This window comes from Aquarana catesbeiana, linkage group LG08 (genome assembly GCF_042186555.1).
Source record: "Aquarana catesbeiana isolate 2022-GZ linkage group LG08, ASM4218655v1, whole genome shotgun sequence".
Lineage (NCBI taxonomy): Eukaryota > Metazoa > Chordata > Amphibia > Anura > Ranidae > Aquarana > Aquarana catesbeiana.
Window position 1 is genome coordinate 279,646,333 of NC_133331.1, and position 21,710 is coordinate 279,668,042.

Consider the following 21,710-nt stretch of genomic DNA (forward strand, 5'->3'; position numbering starts at 1 on the left):
GAACACAATAAATCCAGAAATCAGTGGTCTGCTTTTACTGCCCCCCCCCAGGTGTAGGATTGGGGTGTAGTGGAGACTCTGATAGTCAGCAATGTTCTATGGTAGAAATCCCCACACTGCCTGAGCAGACCTGCTGAATGTGGATGTGTGGTGGTGAGAGGAGGGATGGGCCCCTCAGTACACATCATAATACACATATTATCATTCCATATAATATCATATGGAAATGGAAGGGGGGTGTGGCTGATATGTCCTAGTTAGATATGGCACCTCATCCCAATGATTATTAGAAAAAAGGAACAAAGGGAATGGGGATTATCACAGTGCCAGACGACTCAAGAAATCATTAATAATAAAGTATTTTATTACATCAATATTGTAGACATACAAAACATACAAAAAATTAATCAAAACCAAATAAGAAAAGGAGAGTACATTATAATTACTACTAGCCAGAATGGTCTTGGCCTGCAAAAGTTGTGCGTCAATTCTTCCCTACATGTTTTGCCGAACAATTGGCTTCTTCAGGGATATAAGACGTGACCAATGTAATAAATGTAGCTCTAAGTGGGAAATTGAAAATGCAAAGAATTAAACATAGATAGTACATAGCAATATAATTTAAATATGATGTGCGATAATGGAGAAGCAACATGGCATGAGGAGTCCCCCCCCCCGGGAAAAAGAACCACCCCACAACCCCAAATGACAATGCTCCCTTACCTACACCGATGTCACCAGTCGGCCGGGTCAGGACAGAGACCGCTCAGAGGCAGCAGCCCAGTTCCACCACATTGTGGCTGCAGGGGGGAAAAAGGAGACCGGGTGCATACTAGGATAGAAGAGGATTGAACAAAAACATTTAAATCAACATGGGAACCAAACACATCCCATGTATAGGGCTAACATAGCCTCAATACCTACCAATGATAGTTGAAAAACTGAAGTCCAATACTAGGGCGCTGGAGAAATCAATAAAAATCAGATTGTGCAATAGGAAACACTTAGCCTCGGTTCACACTGGGACGACTTGTCAGGCGACCTAGGTCGCCTGACAAGTAGCGTCCCGTTCAGTACAATGGAACCGTTCTAAGGGGAGCGACGCAAGTCGCTCCGACTTAGAAAAAGGTTCCTGTACGACTTCGGGGGCGACTTGGGGCGACTTGCATAGACTTCTATACAGAAGTCGTTTTGCAAGTTGCCGGGGCAGTCGTGTGCAGGTCGCCTCGGTGAGGTGACCTGCAAGTCGTGCCGCCTCTGGTGTGAACTGAGGCATAGATTGAAGCTGTGGTATCAGAAAACAAAAAGGGAATTGCTACTATGAAAGAAGTGATCATTGGATATAAATCGAATAAAATCACAAAATGATCTCCAAAAGTAGACCATCATTTACACTTACCCAGGACAAAAACGATGCATGCCTAAGCTTCCAAATCAGATAAAGTACTGGAATTGATTGCTCACTGTAGACTGCCAGGCAGACTCCCAAACACTACACAGAGCGTAAAGGCAAAATTGGCCTTAAACAGAAACAACTAGGAAAGAAAAAAGGAAAAGACCGGGTAACATAATGAAAAAGGATCCAAAATAACAAGAGATGAAGAATCCAAGAGCATGCCCTATAGATGACACTAACCTTGTATGTGAACAAAAAGCGTGGCAGCGCCCCAGAGTCCAGCGATTAGAGAGCTGGAGATGCCGGCCTTTATACCCCCCCACCCGGTCGGCGTGGGACATCACAGACCGGTGTCTTGCTGAGAAAGTTCCCCTGGCGGATAAGGACCCCCCTGTACTGCGATTGCGCAGTACGAACGACTACGGAGCCGCCGAAAATTGCCGAAGAACAGCTGATCGTCAGCTCTACATGGCGCCTGCGCACTACATTCTGCCCTATGTCCAGGTTAAAGCCCCACCATCCAAGTGGACACAGAGTTAGAATATTAAAATGCCGAGCGTAGCGAGGCCGTGCCCGAAGTGTGGCGTAGTGAGCCCGCGAGGGGCCTGTTACAAAGTGTTTTTTTTTACTATACTCGCCGTGTACAGCTGACTCACGTGTTCAGCTTCGGCTTTTTTCGGCGGCTCCCTTGTTGTTCCTACTGTGCAAGCGCTGCACCTGCACACGACAGGGGGGTCCTTATCCGCCGAGGGGAACTTTCTCGGCTGAACACCGGGAGTGGTTGGTCAAAGACCAACGTTGAACAGCCTATAGTGCCCAGAATGCTGAACGAGACAGCAATCGTGTCATGTGACCCAGTCACGCGGCGCGAGGAGCGTGGGCGGGACGCCCAGCAGTGTGGAATCAATAAATGTAACCAGGGCCGTCTTTGATATTGACTGGACTCTGGGCAAACATTTTTTCTTGGCCCCCCATGCAATTTTGCTCTCCACCTGCCCTGAGTCTACAATAAATAGCAGCTAGACTCAAATCAGTTTACTGAATCAGATCAGGCAACGATTGTGATTGGTTGCCAGAGGTTACAGTGTATCATTAGCACTCACTGACTGTCTGCTAGAGGTTACAGAACACATTATGGCTCACTTATTATTTGCTAGAGGTTACAGCACATGACTTATGCTTGTTGATTGGTTGCTAGAGATTACTGTACATCAATACTGCTCACTGATTGGTTGCTAGAAGTTACTGGACTTCCTTACCACTCACAAATTGGTTGCTACACTGACCACCAATGTAACTGAGACATTTAGCCTGCGTTCACATGTGTGTGTGTTGGGAATGCATGCAAAATTGCTTTCCTGACACCACAGAAACGCACTGCCCTTCTTAATGACATCCTCACGCATCTGCTGAGATGTACATATTCACATGCACCACAATTCACGGTGCTGTGGCCCCATGTTATTTTGAAAAAGGGTTTCACCTCCAATTTGCTTACCTTGGCAGAACAGGCTAATGCTAGGCTTAATGACCACAGTTGTAGGTAGGACTATCAAGCATGCCCCTTTACTTCCAAGGTGGGCAGCATTCAGCAGAAGTGATGTAAATATGACCTCAGGGGGCATGATACACATATGAATGCCACCTCTATTTACATAGCAATGCCGGTCCGCTGCTATTTATATAGTAATGCTGCCACTATTTACATATCAATGCAGGTTATTTACATGTAAACACAGGGTCTACAAGTGAGTCATCTGTACATGGTAGGGATGAGCTTCGTGTTCGAGTCGAACCCATGTTCGAGTCGAACATCGGCTGTTCGATCGTTCGTCGAATTGCGAACAATATGGGCCGTTCGCGCCAAATTCATGTGGCGCGTCACGGCCCATAATTCACTGCGGCATCGCAGTGCATTTCTGGCTGATGATTGGCCAAGCATGCACTATGACCCGCATGCTTGGCCAATCACAGCGCCGTTGGTAGAGAGAGCTGTAATTGGCCAAAGCCAGGGTGGCTTTGGCCAATTATGGCTCAGGGGATTTAGAACATGCCCCACACTATATAAGGCCGCCTGCACGGCAGCCCTGTGTAGTGTGTTCCGGCGTGCTTAGAGAGTGCTTAGAGAGAGAGAGAGACAGTGTCATTTCATTTGAGTTAGCTAGATTAGGCAGGACAGTCAGTGAGTTAATGTGCACTTACAGTGTATTGTGTATATATATGCATCCCAGGTGTTGCATATATATATATATATATATATATATATACACTGTATTCAGTTTAGCTAGATCCGTTCCTGTTATCTTCCTACTGACAGGCAGGCTTGTCTTGTTACAGTATTTACAGCTACCTGAAGAAAATTGCTGGGGTTCTTTTGATCCTATTAGTACCACAGTCAGGCAGCTAGACTATGTATAGTTAGTGTAGTGCGTCCTCCTCACAGTGTTCAGTTAAATCTACAAGTTAGTTTAGTGTGACCTCTGCACAGTGTTCAGCTAAAACTACAAATTAGGGTAGTGCGTCCTCCTCGCAGTGTTCAGCTAAAGCTACAAGCTGGTGTAGTGTGTCCTCCTCATAGTGCTCAGCTAAAACTACAAGTTAGTTTAATGTGACCTCTGCACAGTGTTCAGCTAAAACTACAAATTAGGGTAGTGCGTCCTCCTCGCAGTGTTCAGCTAAAGCTACAAGTTGGTGTAGTGTGTCCTCCTCATAGTGCTCAGCTAAAACTACAAGTTATTTTTTGGTGAGCTCTGCACAGTGTTCACCTAAAGCTACCTGTAGAAGGTTGGTGGTGTTCTCATACTACAGGCAGGCAGTTGATTTTGCTAGCTGCAGTATCAGTATATATATATATATATCCCAGCTTAGTGCAGCTACAGGCCATTAGTATGTCTGGAAGGCCAAGAAGGAGAGGCAGACAGTCACAAGCCAATAAGAGAGGGCAAGCAGGCTCTGTGTCTAGTGCTGGTCGTGGAGACGGTGCATCCTCATCAGCACATGGCCGTGGGACACGCTTGGCCTTTTTTTTGGCATCTGGCCATGTTGAGCCACAACACGTGGAACACTTGGTCGAGTGGATGACCAAGCCGTCCTCATCCTCCTCATTCTCTCTCACCCATGCTCAGGGTACTTTGTCTGGCAAAGCAGCGGCCTCTTCCCTTGGCTCAATGTCATCAGTGACTCCTTCCCTAGCCCACCATGTCCTCCTGAGGAGTCCCTCTAACTGTTTGACCACAGTGTTGGGTACATGCTCCAGGAGGATGCCCAGCATTTGGAAGGCTCTGATAATGAAGGCAGTAACGTGAGCACGGACAGAGGGGGTACCCAAGAAGGACAGCAATCTGGCAGTCATGCTCCCCCTGCTGCAGCATACTGCCAGGTTTGCTCCAGTGATGAGGAGGGAGGGGATGATGAGGTCACTGACTCAACGTGGGTGCCTGATAGGAGAGAGGAGGAGGAGGAGGAGGCACATCACCAACGAGGCAGGATGCTCTTCAGGGGCCAGCCTAAGGGCAGCACACTGACTGCATCACACCCCAAGCTCCGCATGTGCAGGGCCCTGCTGTCTCTGCACGTTATTCAAAAAGTTCTTTGGTGTGGGCCTTTTTTGAGATGAGTGCATCAGATCGTGCTATTTGCAACATATGTCTCAAGCGTATCTCGCGTGGCCAAAACATCTCCCGCTTGGGCACCACATGCTTGACCAGACATATGTTGACCTGCCATGCAGTTCGTTGGCAAGCGTACCTAAAAGACCCACACCAAAGAACAAAGAGGACCTCTCCTTGCTCCTCATCAGCTGAGATCTCCAACCCCACCATACCTTCAGTCCTCTCTGAGACCTGCACTGAGAGGAATGAAGGTGTAGAATTAGGTGTGTCACAGCCAAGTACTTGTGGGTAATCTGATTTTGGTACACCGACGTCAGATTGTACCAGGCAAATTTCCCTGCCCCAGCTGCTGCACCGCCGAAAGAAGTTTGCTCCCAGCCATCCACATGCCCAGCGGTTGAATGCTAGCTTGGCAAAATTGCTAGCACTTCAACTGCTGCCTTTTCAGTTGGTAGACTCTGCCCCCTTCCGTGAGTTTGTGGAATGTACGGTTCCTCAGTGGCAGGTACCCAAACGCCACTTTTTCTCACGAAAGGCGATTCCGGATCTCTACCGGCATGTGGAAGGCAATGTCCATGCCTCGCTGGACAGGGCGGTCAGCGGTTAGGTGCATATTACCGCTGACTCATGGTCCAGCAGGCATGGACAGGGACGTTACTTAAGTTTCACCGCGCATTGGGTGTCTCTGCTGGCAGCTGGGAAGGATGCAGGACAAGGTGCAGTAGTGTTGGAGGTTGTTCCGCCACCATGCCTCCAAAATGCCACTACTAATGATTGTGGCACACCTCTCTCCTCCACCCCCTCCTCTTCTTCTTCCTCCATGGCCTCTTCCTGTGATTAGTCTTCGGAACCAGCGGTGCTCCATAGGCGTTCAAGGAGCTACATGAAGAAAAAGCAGTACAGCACATAAAATAATAATGATAAACTAAAGTCCAAAGTAAACAGATTGCAGGCAATATTCCAGTGAATCCTCCAGTGACTCAGGTGACATAAAGAAAACGTAAGGTGACTGTAGTGATACACTTGGACCTCCACCTTCGGTGACACCAGCTGCTCACCTCAATTGATGGACCCCTGAGTGAATCAGTCAGGTCAAAACAGCGGTTTCCTCACAGGGACAATACCATAGGAAGACAGCAGCAGCAGCAGCTTTCAATATCAGCTTTCAATGACCAGCATATAGGCAGATGTTCATATGTAAAAGAGGTAGGAAAGAATCTAGTGCTCTCTGTATGCTAGTAAAATGATTTAATAAAATATGCAGAAACACTCACATTACAATGCACTGTACCCCAGTGCGGAGGAAGAAAACATGGGTGGAATGGATGTCCCATACAGGATGGACGAGCGGAGCGCGGGTGACGTCACGATCGGAGCACGTACACAGATGCCGTACGCGTTACGTCCCTCAAAGTGGGCGGGACTTCCTCAGCGGCGACGGCTGAGCGTGAGAACATCATTGATATACAGGTCCGCTCCTCCCCATCGACCAATAGGCTCAGATGTGTAAACCATCACTATGGTAACCAAATCTAACTACTTCAAAACAGGAAGTGACTTAAACCGCTCCTCCCGAGCAGCAAGATAGGCTTGAATGTGCCCATCACTATAGGAACCAGGGTCAAAAACATTCAAACCCGGAAGTCACTCTGTGCATATAATGGCCATATAGACCATAAATAAAAGGGCTATTAATGAAAAGCCTAAAATGATATGCCACAAAGACATATCTATACAACTTAGAAAATATTAAAATAAAACATGAATACAGATTATAAAGATTATATAAAAAATTATATAAAAAATTATTATAAAAACCACGGCGTAAACCCCGCACCTCCGCTCAACATCCTGGGCCATCCAATCCCATAAAGCACAATACATATAAACATTTAAAAATAAATGAAAAACATTAGAGAGAGCAATAATTAGCGATCAGAAATGAAGCAGTTAACATCGAACTCGACGTTCAAGCCCCCCGGAACAAGGACCTTGGTCTCGTGAATCCAATGAGAGTCTCTATGACTTATTTGGTGCAGAAAATTACCCCCCCTCCAATGTTTATTAACTCTCTCTATACCCCAGAAGCTTAAACCCCTGGGGTTTTGATTATGTACCAATTTAAAATGCTTTGAAACATTGTGTGTTTTTATCCCTTTTTTAATGTTGTTGACATGTTCCCCTAAGAGAACATGCAAGGGGCGGGATGTCCTACCAATGTATTGTAAGCCACACTCACACTGTAACATGTAGACAACACCAGGCTGTGCACCGCCCACAGGCATAAAATCCTGAGAGAAAGGAAAAAAGTCTACTTTCAGAATGTACGGGGGGATCCACCACGCCTGGGGCTAAGCGATCTCGTAGGGATGGAGCCTTTTTATAAATAAACGACGGACGGGGTGGCAGCAGGGGACCCAGCACACGATCCTGTTTAAGAATTGACCAATTCTTTAAAACAAGTTTTTCAAATTGTTTGTGCTGGATGTTATAATTGAGTACCATTTTGAAATTACCAACAGGATTATGGGTCACCCCGGGGATGGGATAATCAGAAACATGGTTCATACTCTTATCATAATAATGACGGTAAAATAGACCCACCCCAATACCCGCATGGGGGTCAATTACCCTTAGCTAACAGATTTGCTCCACTACAGCAGGTTAATAATGAGGGAGGGGATTTTTTAGGGGTTCAGAGTGGACCGGGGAGAGGGTCGCAGTCTTACCAGCCCAACCCGAGAGAGTGGTGGAAATATCGACCACAAACCCCGCCCCCAATTGTTCTGAGCGAGAGTGAGATTCAAGTCCTAGACAAGGGGCTGAAGTTTTCTCCCGTTCGGAATTTGAACAAGTTTGATACTTATGTCAATATCCATAAATTTGTCCGACATCTCAACATGAAAAAGTATTTCTTATCAAATTCTAGTAGACCAGCCACTATTGTAGGAGGTTATCACTCCAATTTACGCAATAAATCGACTTTCAATCCTCTCAATGCTGATAACAAGAATCTTGAAGTATTCAAGAACATGTTGTTTAATGATCTGGATAAAATGAGAGTTAGAAAGGCTGTTGACCCATTACCCATTAGGCAAGGTATTAAATCCTTGGAAACAAGGAATGATCATCCGCCCTGCGGATAAAGGAGGGGGTTTGGTGATCCTAGATAAGTCCAAATATATGGAAGAACTCAACAGGCTACTGGCAGACCGTGATACCTATCAGGTTCTTCACAAGGACCCTATGTTGGCCTATAAGGATGAGCTCCATTGGCTAATAGAGGAAGGAAAAAAGGATAATGTTCTCAACAAGAAGGAGGCTTCCTATTTGGATCCCCTCTTCTGCAGAACCCCTATCATTTACTGCCTCCCAAAAATCCATAAGGATATTACTAACCCCCCTGGGAGGCCCATAGTAAATGGTATTGACTCCATATCCTCCAGGCTAGGCCAATATATTGACCATTTCCTTCAGCCTTTAGTCTACAAAACATGTTATTCAAATCATTGAATCTGTCAGTTGCTCTCCTTCCAGTATATTGATCACAGCTGACGTAGGGTCCCTTTACACCATAATTGGTCATGAGGATGCTCTTTCCTCTGTCCAATGGGCCCTATCAGTGTTCTCTGACCTCCCTGAAAAACATAAAAAATTCCTGTTGAGAAGCCTGGCCTTCTGTTTGGCCAAGAACTATTTTTGGTTCAATCGCCAATTCTTCCTCCAAAAAAGGGGCGTTGCGATGGGCGCTCGTTTTGCTCCCAGTGTGACCAATTTGTTTATGGCCCACTGGGAGGAAGACGTAGTGTTCAAGCAGCGCCCCCCGGAGCTCGTGTGTTACAAACGTTATATAGACGATCTTATCATGATCTGGGACGGGGATCAATCCAGCTTGGATTCCTTTATCCAGAAACTCGATAATAACACTAAGAATATCCAGTTATCATGGAACTTTAGTAAAGAAAAAATAGTGTTTCTTGATCTCGAAATCTGGAAAGATAATGAGGGGTTTATTTATAAAAAGGCTATATCCCTACGAGATCTCTTAGCCCCAGGCGTGGTGGATCCCCCCGTACATTCTGAAAGTAGACTTTTTTCCTTTCTCTCAGGATTTTATGCCTGTGGGCGGTGCACAGCCTGCAGGCATTCTAAGTGCAATAACAAAAAACGCAAAAGTTTTAAAGCCACCTCCACAGGTAAAGAATACAAAATAGAACAACTCATAACGTGCACCACGACTGGTGTTGTCTACATGTTACAGTGTGAGTGTGGCTTACAATACATTGGTAGGACATCCCGCCCCTTGCATGTTCGCTTAGGGGAACATGTCAACAACACTATAAAAGGGATAAAAACACACAATGTTTCAAAGCATTTTAAATTGGTACATAATCAAAACCCCAGGGGTTTAAGCTTCTGGGGTATAGAGAGAGTTAATAAACATTGGAGGGGGGGTAATTTTCTGAGCCAAATAAGTCGTAGAGAATCTCATTGGATTCACAAGACTAAGGTCCTTGTTCCGGGGGGCTTGAACGTCAAGTTCGATGTTAACTGCTTAATTTCTGATCGCTAATTATTGCTCTCTGTAATGTTTTTCATTTATTTTTAAATGTTTATATGTATTGTGCTTTATGGGATTGGATAGCCCAGGATGTTGAGCGGAGGTGCGGGGTTTACGCCGTGGTTTTTATAATAATTTTTTATATAATCTTTATAATCTGTATTCATGTTTTATTTTAATATTTTCTAAGTTGTATAGATATGTCTTTGTGGCATATCATTTTAGGCTTTTCATTAATAGCCCTTTTATTTATGGTCTATATGGCCATTATATGCACAGAGTGACTTCCGGGTTTGAATGTTTTTGACCCTGGTTCCTATAGTGATGGGCACATTCAAGCCTATCTTGCTGCTCGGGAGGAGCAGTTTAAGTCACTTCCTGTTTTGAAGTAGTTAGATTTGGTTACCATAGTGATGGTTTACACATCTGAGCCTATTGGTCGATGGGGAGGAGCGGACCTGTATATCAATGGTGTTCTCACGCTCAGCCGTCGCCGCTGAAGAAGTCCCGCCCACTTTGAGGGACGTAACGCGTACGGCATCTGTGTACGTGCTCCGATCGTGACGTCACCCGCGCTCCGCTCGTCCATCCTGTATGGGACATCCATTCCACCCATGTTTTCTTCCTCCGCACTGGGGTACAGTGCATTGTAATGTGAGTGTTTCTGCATATTTTATTAAATCATTTTACTAGCATACAGAGAGCACTAGATTCTTTCCTACCTCTTTTACATATGAACATCTGCCTATATGCTGGTCATTGAAAGCTGACATTGAAAGCTGCTGCTGCTGCTGTCTTCCTATGGTATTGTCCCTGTGAGGGAACCGCTGTTTTGACCTGACTGATTCACTCAGGGGTCCATCAATTGAGCAGCTGGTGTCACCGAAGGTGGAGGTCCAAGTGTATCACTACAGTCACCTTACGTTTTCTTTATGTCACCTGAGTCACTGGAGGATTCACTGGAATATTGCCTGCAATCTGTTTACTTTGGACTTTAGTTTATCATTATTATTTTATGCACTGTACTGCTTTTTCTTCATGTTAATTTATGGGATTTGATAAATTTACCCTCAGTATCACAGCTGCTGCTTAGTTAGGTTTGTGGTTTGCGCTGGTTGATTTCTTCCTACACGTTCAAGGAGCTACGCAAGTACGCAGGCCAAAAGATGCCATGCGGTGCTTGAGCTGGTGTGCTTGGGGGACAGGAGCCACACTGGGGCAGAGGTTCTGTCAGCTCTGCAGGGGCAGGTTCAGAGGTGGTTGACCTTACGCCAACTTAAGGCAGGAATGGTGGTTTGCGACAATGGCACCAACCTCCTCTCTGCCCCCTGACACGGACAAATTACGCATGTGCCCTGTTTGGCTCACGTCCTTAACTTGGTGGTGCAGCGGTTCTTGGGCAGGTACCCGGGCTTACAGGATGTCCTGAGGCAGGCCAGGAAAGTCTGTGTGCATTTCCGCCGATCATATAATGCCAGTGCTCGGCTGGCTGACCTCCAAAAGGAGTTTAACCTGCCCAAGAACTGCCTAATCTGTGACATGCCCACCAAGTGGAACTTAACGTTGGCCATGCTGCAGCGGCTGCACACGCAGGAGAGGGCCATCAATGAGTAGCTGTGCGACTATGACACCAGGACAGGGTCAGGGGAGCTTGTTTTTTTTTCCCCGCGCCAATGGGCCATGATCAGGGATGCATGCACTGTCCTGTCACCATTTGAGGAGGCCACGAGGATGGTGAGCAGTGACAGTGCATGCATCAGTGACACTGTCCCCCTTGTCCACCTGTTGGAGCACACGCTGCATGGAATAATGGACAGGGCACTTGAGGCAGAACAGAGGATGGAAGAGGAGGACTTCCTTAGCTCTCAAGGCCCCCTTTATCCAGACAGTGTTCCTGCGTGCCCGCCGATCACACAGGAAGAGGACGAGGAGGAGGAAGATTGTGTCAGTATGGAGGTGGAGCCTAGCACTCAGCATCAGCAGCAGTCTTTAAGGGATCAGTCCCAAGAAACACATGGACTTGTACTTGGCTGGGAGGAGGTGGTTGCCGACCATGTTGTCCTTAGTGACCCAGAGGACTCCGGACCGAATGCCTCAGCAAACCTACGCTGCATGGCCTCCCTGATCCTGCAAAGCCTGCGGAGGGATCCTAGTATTCGTGGTATCAAGGAGAAGGAACAATACCGGCTGGCAACCCTCCTTGATCCACGTTACAAGGGTAAGGTTGTGGACCTTATCTTGCCGTCGCAGAGGGAGCAGAGGATGAAACATCTTCGGGAGGCCTTGCAGAAAGGTCTATGCAACGCGTTCCCCGAGACTGGGAAGTTACAACTCCTGTTTCTGGACAACGTGTTGCTGAGGCTTTGGTCAGTCAAAGAAGGAGCGGTGGAGAAGGTGGCCATCTGACCGATGCGTTCAGACAATTTTTTAGTCCGCAGCCCCAAGGTATGATCAGTTCCAGCAACCATCGCCAGCGACTGTTTTATATGGTGCAGGAATACCTAGGGGCAAGTTCTGGCTTGGACACCTTTCCCACCGAAAATCCTTGGGTTACTGGGTCTTGAGGATGGATCACTGGCCAGAGCTTGCACAGTATGCAATTGAGCTACTGGCCTGTCCTGCATCCAGCGTTCTTTTGGAACACATATTCAGTGCTGCTGGAGGCTTTGTAACCGATCACAGGGTGCGTCTGTCCACGGACTCGGTCGATTGACTGACCTTCATAAAAATGAATCAGTCTTGTATCACCACCAGCTACCAAGCACCTGATGCTAATATAACCGAATATTTTTTTTTGAAATGTCAGATCCCTTCAAAGACTGCCTATGCTGATGCTGAGTGACTATCCTGTTATACTGAGTAATTATCCTCTTCCTCCTCAATGATCATGATGATAGCTTGTAAAAACATTTTTGGTTCTGGGCGCCGCCAGTCCCGCCACCAGTGCCTAAAGCCCAATTTTTCAGCCCCTGTTTAACAGGGGCGTGTAATTAAAATTTTTGATGCAATTCTTTGCAGCAGGGCTCGTTCCTGCGCTCCAACTAGAGTATCTGTGAGGGGTTGCAGTGTTGTGGCACCAGCACCAGTGCCTAAGGCCCAATTTTTCAGCCCCTGTTCAACAGGGACATGTAATTAGAATTCTTGATCTAATATTTCACAGCAGGTCCCGTTTCTGCGCCCACCAAGAGTATCTGTGAGGACTTACAGTGTTGTGGCACCAGCACCACCACCAAAGGCCCAATTTTTCTTCCCCTGTTTAACAGGGGCATGTAATTACATTTCTTGATCTAATATTTCACAGCAGGGCCATGTGAGGGCTTACAGTGTTGTGGCCACAACAACACCTAAGGCCCAAATTTCTGCTGAGTATATAGGGCAGGCCCCTACTTTCAAACATCCAACTTACAAACAACTCCTACTTGCAAACGGAAGCAGACAAAGTGAGATGAAATCTACCCCTAGGAAGGGAAATTATCTCCTGTAAGAGTTAATATGGGAAAAACTTTTCTCCTTTCCACTGATGCTTTATCACCAATCCTTGTTTCACAAAAAAACCCAAATTTTCAAAAAACATTTGTCATTGGGACAAAAAGTGAGGTTCAATCTTCTGAAGAGGAGCACAGACGGCAAAACAAATGTCACAGGGGTGATAACCCTCCCTATGTTTTCCAAAATGCTTAAAATAGATTTTTTTGGCTGGAGCTAAACACTTTAAAAATGTACCAGTTCAAACCCTTGGTGAGTGGGGATGGCTGATAAATGAGCATGTGTGAGTGAGCATGTGGAGGCTAATGGGGGGACATTAGAGGCCCTACAGTGTATAGACTGTATCCAGGGTAAGAGGAGAAGACCCGGCTCCTAACACAGGTTCAGCTGCGGTACAGAGCTCCCAAATATTGGCGGAAGTAGACCCCAGTCAGCGACTGCCTGAGTATAACCAGGCATTACTGTTTAACCAGCTGAATCCCCAATATGGGGAAAAAAGGTCTCAGGGACTGAATGAACAGGATGGAAACTTGGAAAAGGACATCTGGGAACTATTGAGGGCCCTCCCCACAAAAAATGACATGCAGCAATTAATCAGCATGGTGGAACAGTCATGTTTACAAGCAGTGGAAAGTTTAAAGGAAGATATCAGGGCCCTGGGGCATAGAATGGAGAAAGTGGAAAGTGAACAAGAGGCCATAGTACATGCTGTGGCGGACGTTCAAGACACTATTAAAAAGCATGAAGATGTATTAAATGCGTACAGGGACCAGCTGGACGATTATGAGAACAGGGACAGAAGACAGAATATTCGTATAAAAGGATTGCCTGAATCAATCCCAATGTCGGAATTGGTTTCTATAACAATAAAAATATTTAGACAGATTTTGGGGGACCAGGCGCCTGAAACCATAGAAATAGACCGGGTCCATCGGGTCTCATCCCCTAGTAACAAAGCTGATATATGTCATCTGCAAAGTGCATAAATACACAGTAAAAGAGAACATAATGAGGATGGCCCGTAGTAAGCCCACAATTCTGTTCGATGGGTCAAATATAGCATTATACCCAGACATATCACGGCAGACTCTGTACCAGCATTGATCAGTTCGACCCCTGTTAGAAGCCCTACGTGTGGCAGAGATCAAATATTGTTGGGGATACCCATTTAGTTTGACAGCCTCCAGGAATGGGAGAACAGCAACACTGCAAACTAAAGACGATCTAGAATCTTTTGTGCAAAGATTGTATCTTCCTATGGTGGACTTTGTAGATTGGAGAATACATTTTTTAGGACCTCCCCTACAGCGGCCCAAGAGGTGGCAAGAAGTCACGGCAAAAGGCCAACAGGGGCATGGCCCGAAGAGGACTTAGATAGTGGATAAAAGGACTGAGTAGAGGGGGATCCTTGTAGAATCAAAAGAAATGAAGTTGTGAGGGTGTTCCTTTTTTTTTTTTCCATCAAGGAAGGGACTTGCAAATAACGCCCGGGAGGAGGGGGGGAATGAAGGGGCACGGTTGGGAATGGGGACTATCTTGTGGTCAGTAGGTCAATCCCAAGTGAGGGGATTAACTAACCTGCTAAAAGCAGGGAAGGGGGGTGACCTGTCCATAAGGGTTGTATATTTGCACAGCCCCCTCCCCGGTTAGTAATTATACTCCAGGGGGGAGTTTTTTGGTGTGGAAGAGGAGTATGTAAGATTTTTGGTATGGTACATGTGGAGAGTTTTTTTTTTATTTTGGGTTTTAATGTTGGGTGTTTTAGGGGTATGTCGGTAAGTAGGGTCAGCGGTGAAGAAACCAGAGAGAGCAAGGTCATGGGGAAAGTATCAAGGGGCGGGTACCGGGAGCATATAAGGGTAATTTAAAGAATGGTTGCCACGTTGAAAATGATATCATATAACGTAAGGGGGTTGAGCTCACCGAATAAGAGAGGGCGCCTTTGAATTGCAACATTATGGAGCTGATGTAGTCTTTTTACAAGAGACACACTTTAGGGGTAGCTCCATTCCTAGTCTACCTCAGAACATAATGAACCAATGGTACCATGCAGTTTCTCCAATCGCAAGGGCTAGAGGGGTCACAATTGCCTTTAAGAAGTCATGCCCATGGAAAATGGAGACCCTGCAGAGTGACCCAGAGGGGTGTTTTTTATTTGTGAAGGGCACACTGCATGGCGTACGATATACGTTTGCAACGATATATGCACCAAATGAAGGGTCAGCTAATTTCTTTGTTAAAACATTCAGGAAATTGGAACAATTTAGAGAGGGATGTCTGATGGTGGGCGGGGATTTTAACCTGGTGCTGGATCCAAATATGGATACATCAACAGGCAGAACCGCCATGTCATTCAGAGCCTTAAAACAGGTTAAGCAACGTATACGCTCTCAACACCTTGTGGACTGTTGGCGAGTGTCGCATGTAGGAATTAGGGACTTTAGTTATTATTCTAAAACACACGATATGTACTCGCGGTTGGACCTTTTCTTGGTGGATCAATTTTATTTGGAAAATGTCCTCCCGAGCACAATTGGACCCATAACTACGTCAGACCATGCCCCAATAACCCTGATTTTCTATTTAATTCAGATGGGTCATTTAGAGCGAACATGGCGCTTGAATGAGTCATTACTGGATAAGGAAGAAATAGTGGAGAAATTGGGTATAAAAATAAAAGAGTATTTTGAAATAAATAAGACAGGGGAAGTGTCAGATTAAGTGGTGTGGGAGGCTCATAAAACAGTCATAAGAGGGGAATTGATAGCTTATGGTTCACATATAAAGAAAGAAGGAAAAAAAGAGATAAAAGAACTATTAGATAAAATCAATGTATTGGAGGTGAAACATAAGGGGAATCTCGACCCCGTAGACAATAGGCGCTTGGAGGGTTTACGAGCAGAACTCTCACAGTGCCTAGAACAAAAAGTTAAAAATAAAACTAGGTTCTTAGCAAACAGGGCGTATGAACAGAGGAATAAGTGTGGACGGTTACTGGCTAAACAACTTAAAAAACAACAGGACTCCAGACATGTTCATAGTTTATTAGTCAGAGGTAAGAAGGTAGTGGGAACGAAAGCCATAGTCGCAGAATTTGGTAAATTTTACGAGGCGCTATACAACATTCCCAAAGTAGACACCCCGGCAGTAGGGGATAGTGGGAGTCATGGCAGGAAAGAGATATGGGACTACATTAACGAAGTATCAAAGCCCTGGCTATCCAAAACAATTATAGACGAAACGGAGCGTCCAATCACGGTAGAGGAGTTGAGTAGGGTGATAGCAACATTGCCATTAGGGAAGAGCCCAGGGCCGGACGGGCTGACAAACTTATATTACAAAAAATTCCTTCCCTTATTAGTAGAACCACTTTGTAACTATTTCAACTCAATTAATGCTTCTAATCCACTGCCATCAGAAGCCCTTCTGGCGTATATAATGGTATTGCCAAAAGGGGGGAAAGATCCCCAAAGCTGCGCAAACTACAGGCCTATCTCCCTACTTAACTCGGATACCAAATTATTAGCAAAGATCCTGGCCTTGAGGCTTCAAGGGCACATTGGGGAATTGGTTCATTTGGACCAGACGGGGTTTATGGAAGGGCGTGAGGCTAGGGACAATACTATCCGGGCGCTTCATATTCTCCATTGGATGCAGTCTGGCCCAGATAGAGCCCTAAGGATCATACTGTCAATGGATGCCGAAAAGGCGTTTGACAGGGTGAATTGGGGCTTTATGAGAGAAGTATTGAGGGGGATAGGCCTGGGGGAACGGATGATGGGGTGGATAATGTCTATGTATGCGGAACCAAGAGCAAGGATTAAGGTAAATGGTACACTGTCAGACTGCTTCAATATACGAAACGGCACGAGGCAAGGGTGTCCATTATCACCTTTAATATTTGCGATAACACTGGAGCCATTTTTACGTAAAATCAGAAATAACAGAGAGATAATTGGGACGTGTATAGGACAGGTGGAACACAAGGTAGCAGCCTATGCAGATGATCTTCTCTTTTTCCTCTCTGCTCCACAGACATTCCTAGCTGCACTTATGGTGGAGGTACAAAAATTTGTCACTTTATCTAATTTTAAAATTAATTTTGAGAAGTCGATTATCCTTCCTAGCCATGTCCCAATAGCACTTGAAAGGATGCTGCGACATACATATCCATTTGTCTGGGAGAGAGTTTCTGGTGTATTTGGGGGTACGCATTAGTGTAGATCTGAAATTGTTATACGAACTTAATTATGGCGCATTACTGACGGAGATAGCAGAAGACTTAAAAAAATGGAAGGGCCAATATCTAACTTGGTTCGGGAGAATTAACACCATAAAAATGAGTATACTTCCTAGATTAATTTACACACTGTATACGGTACCAATTAAGTTACCGGAGTCCTTTTTCAGACAGATGCGCAGGATGTTCGTGGCCTTTGTATGGAACGATAAAAGACCTAGATTGGCCCCATCCTGCGAAGAAATAAGGCCGAGGGGGGCCTGGGATTACCTGATATAGCTTTATACTATAAGGCCATGACCTTAGTCTGGATTCTGAACTGGTGCCACGACACACATAAAAAACTATGGGTTCAAGTAGAAAAGTGAATGAAAAGCATAAACATAAAATGGTATCCCCAAAAATTTTTTGCGACATATAAGAAATAAATAGTGAACATACAGTGTGTCAAGTGTATATGCAGCAGGTGTGACTGTTCAAAAGTGAATGAAAATAAAATATATTGTTGCAACATATAAAAAATAAATAGTGAACAAACAGTATGTCAAGTGAAAATGCAACAAATATAAAATACCACGTATTATTATAAAATTAAGTGCAAATTTATATAAGTTATACTAAAGAGTGAATGGTCCTCTCTTCACTCTTTCACTCTTTAGTCTAACTTATATACATTTGCACTTAATTTTATAATACGTGGTATTTTATATTTGTTGCATTTTCACTTGACATACTGTTTGTTCACTATTTTTTTATATGTTGCAACAATATATTTTATTTTCATTCACTTTTGAACCAGATCTATTCTAGCGCCAAATCACAGCAGGACATGGATGGAGGATTTCTGTACAATTATCGGATTCTTTCATTTGTTGGTGGAAGAAGTTCTTATATGTGTTGTAGTTTATCCCCCCTCCCCCCATTGTGTCAAATAATATATCGTGCTGATTGTGCAATCGCTTTATAGATCAACATTGAATCATTTAGCTGTGTTCTTACTTTTCTTTAGTAAAGCAGCTCAGACATCGCATGTATACCTGGAAATCATGGAGAAGATGAATGTTTAACACTTCATAACACATACACCAGTTTCAATTATTCATAAACATTATTTTGAAAAGGAAACCAAAAAATTCATTTTTCCCCGACATGTCTCCTTCCTGCGTTGTAGACTAGCGGACCTGATGGGAGACATGAGAAGGGGCGGGGTCTATTTATTTAGAAGCCTTTCAATATCTCACTGAATGGAAACGGGTGGGGGGGATTCTGAGGACTTGGAATAGAGAACATATGGAAATGTACATTATTCAATAATCTTCGGACTCATCACCCATTCATTCAAAACATAGAATTGTATGCGCTTTAATTTTTTTTTAGTTTTTTCAATTATCAGGTACATCAAGAATACAAAAATAAATCTTCAGAAGACAAATCTATTTCTTTTGCGGAGATTACAATAACTAGTTACTACTATTTATAAATGATTACTAAAGAAAAGTGGGGAGCAAATGAGTCACATTTTTGTTTCTAAGACAAAATTATTAAATACTCTGCAGATAATTTCATTTACTTAGAAACGTTGTTAACATTTTACTGATTTCTAGTTAGTAGTTACAAAGTGGAGACCGATCTGACATGAAATATTTGTTTTATTGATCCATTGTACATATCTGTCAGTGTCATGATCTCTACCAGTCCTTTCACTTTTTGAAATCTAGTAATAGAGAACACATGGACATGTTTTACATTATTCAACAATCTTCTGAATCCATTTCTATTCATTCCGGAGTTCAATCGATTAAAATAAAGCATTGATGATATTTCTCGGATAAATGTCTCATCTGATGATCTCAGTGTCGGATTTGGCGGTATAATAGGGCTGATTATTTCTCTGTAACGTTCTTCACAATTCAGGCGGGCAAATTTTAAAGAGCCAATCAGAGCTGTGGGCGTTTCCTTTATCAGCCAGTAATGTCTTTGATGAAGAAACCAAAGAAATGTGTTCTGAAATCTTTCGCCGTTTTCAGCCCAGAAAATATTTGTTCTGTAGACTTTTCATTGATCTCTATAGCAAACATTCTCTAACAATGTATTTCAGTGTTTTTATTAACTGCCCGGAATGTTCCCCAGAAGAATGGAGATTTTTTTATCAATCAATTTCTGTGTCGGATTAGCCGATCTGAGAAGATTGGAATGTTCCATTGAAAATTAAGCCATTCCGTTCCGACTGTACAACTCTCCTGTATTAGAAGTGTGAATAAATAAGAATGTATTTCCTGTGTAAAGCTATGAAGAGAATTGAGGGCTCATTCCATGCGATGTGGTAGACACAATGAGGTATGTGTGGGCTCTTTGTAGAGAGATGTGGGTGGTTCTGAGAAGAGCCTTTGTGTTGTAAATGAATGGATTTGGGACTAGAAAGGAGTTGTTGGGATTACTTGGATTTGGCGGCGGCCTTGTGGCTCTCGGTCTTCTTGGGCAGCAGCACGGCCTGGATGTTGGGCAGGACTCCTCCCTGGGCGATGGTGACGCCGCCCAGCAGCTTGTTGAGCTCCTCGTCGTTGCGGACGGCCAGCTGGAGGTGTCGGGGGATGATGCGGGTCTTCTTGTTGTCGCGGGCGGCGTTGCCGGCCAGCTCGAGGATCTCAGCCGTCAGATATTCGAGGACGGCGGCCAGATAGATGGGAGCTCCGGCCCCGACCCGCTCGGCATAGTTCCCCTTCCTGAGCAGACGGTGAACACGACCAACTGGGAACTGCAGACCAGCCCGGGATGATCGGGTCTTGGCCTTAGCCCGAACCTTGCCTCCTTGTTTTCCACGGCCAGACATTGTGAGATTCCTGAGATGTCGGATGAAGATGTAAAACTCCTCCCGCTTCCTTATATTTATACCGTCAATGCTCTGACATCACACTCTGTGATTGGTTACTTTTCAAGCCAGCCAATAGTGTTCTGATTTCTTTCTACACCAATCAGTAAACAAGGAAGGAAAACATTCCACTCCTTCCCATCACATGACTGAATCCTCCAATAGAAGAGTGAGGAGGGAGGAGACTCATTTGCCTAGGACGCCTATAAAATCAGCACATGAGGGCGGCTCCAGCACACATTCTCTACACACAGCGGAGGAGATCACATTCATCCTGATCATGCCTGAACCAGCCAAGTCCGCCCCGGCGCCCAAGAAGGGCTCCAAGAAAGCCGTGACCAAGAGCCAGAAGAAGGACGGCAAGAAGCGGAGGAAGAGCAGGAGGGAGAGTTATGCCATCTACGTGTACAAGGTGCTCAAGCAGGTCCACCCCGACACCGGCATCTCGTCCAAGGCCATGGGCATCATGAACTCCTTCGTCAATGACATCTTCGAGCGCATCGCCGGCGAATCTTCCCGCCTGGCTCATTACAACAAGCGCCGCACCATCACCTCCCGGGAGATCCAGACCGCCGTCCGCCTCCTCCTGCCCGGAGAGCTGGCCAAGCACGCCGTCTCCGAGGGCACCAAGGCCGTCACCAAGTACACCAGCGCCAAGTAATCCCCCATCATCATCATCATCCCAACACAAGACACAAAGGCTCTTCTAAGAGCCACCCACCATTTCCATCAATGAGCTCTCATCACGTTTTGTCTTTAACACAAGTGAAGAATGAACAGATTATGAAAGATCATTTTGTACAATCTGATGGGGAGTTGTACATTTGTGGCTATATTAGAATAAATCCATCCGAATGCCAGCTAGTCTTCCAGATTCCCTTTATTGAGGAATTCCAGAAAATTATCCCCCCCCCACTTAGACCCGTCCTGTAGAATGCTCCTCAGAGAACACATGGGAGATTTTCACCGTAAATTGAAAGCGGATTTGTATGTATAGAAGGATTACACATATATAATATCTTTATTACGTCATTTTTAACCGACACGTTTGTTTTCCGTTTTATAAATGATCTTGGACTAAATCACGATAATGTCTGGAGACACATATACAGGGGGGATGCTTACATATTAGGAATAGTTTAGGGATCATCTGCTTAGAATTTTTACTAATACATCCCCTTGTGTTTTCATTTTGTCATATAGCATGTATTTTCTTTATGGGAGTCCAAAGATAAGAGACTATATATATATATATATATATATATATATATATATATATATATATATATATATATATGTAATAGAGTATTTGGTGAATTTCAGTTGCCTCAGATTACATTACACAGATCAGAAAGTGAAGGTTACACGTTGTAATGCAGATTATCATACATCCCTCAGATCCTGGGGGTTATCTCTGTTTGTGTCATCTAATTAACTGAAATATGGGCACAAATAATCCAATCTCAATGTTTCTGATTATTACACTGATAAGGAGTCTCTAATCTTTGATTACAAAAATATTTCTTTAGATTGTAAGCTCCATGAGC

At 44.7% G+C, this 21,710-nt stretch overlaps 1 protein-coding gene across 1 annotated transcript; it reads right to left on the bottom strand.

The window, feature by feature from the left end:
* Positions 1-18,925: 18,925 nt before the first annotated feature.
* LOC141104559 (histone H2A.J-like) lies at positions 18,926-20,181 on the bottom strand. The gene has a single exon (XM_073594165.1). It carries the CDS (start codon positions 20,122-20,124, stop codon positions 19,729-19,731), a length of 396 nt encoding a protein of 131 aa, XP_073450266.1. The 5' UTR covers positions 20,125-20,181; the 3' UTR covers positions 18,926-19,728.
* Between the last annotated feature and the right edge of the window lie 1,529 nt (positions 20,182-21,710).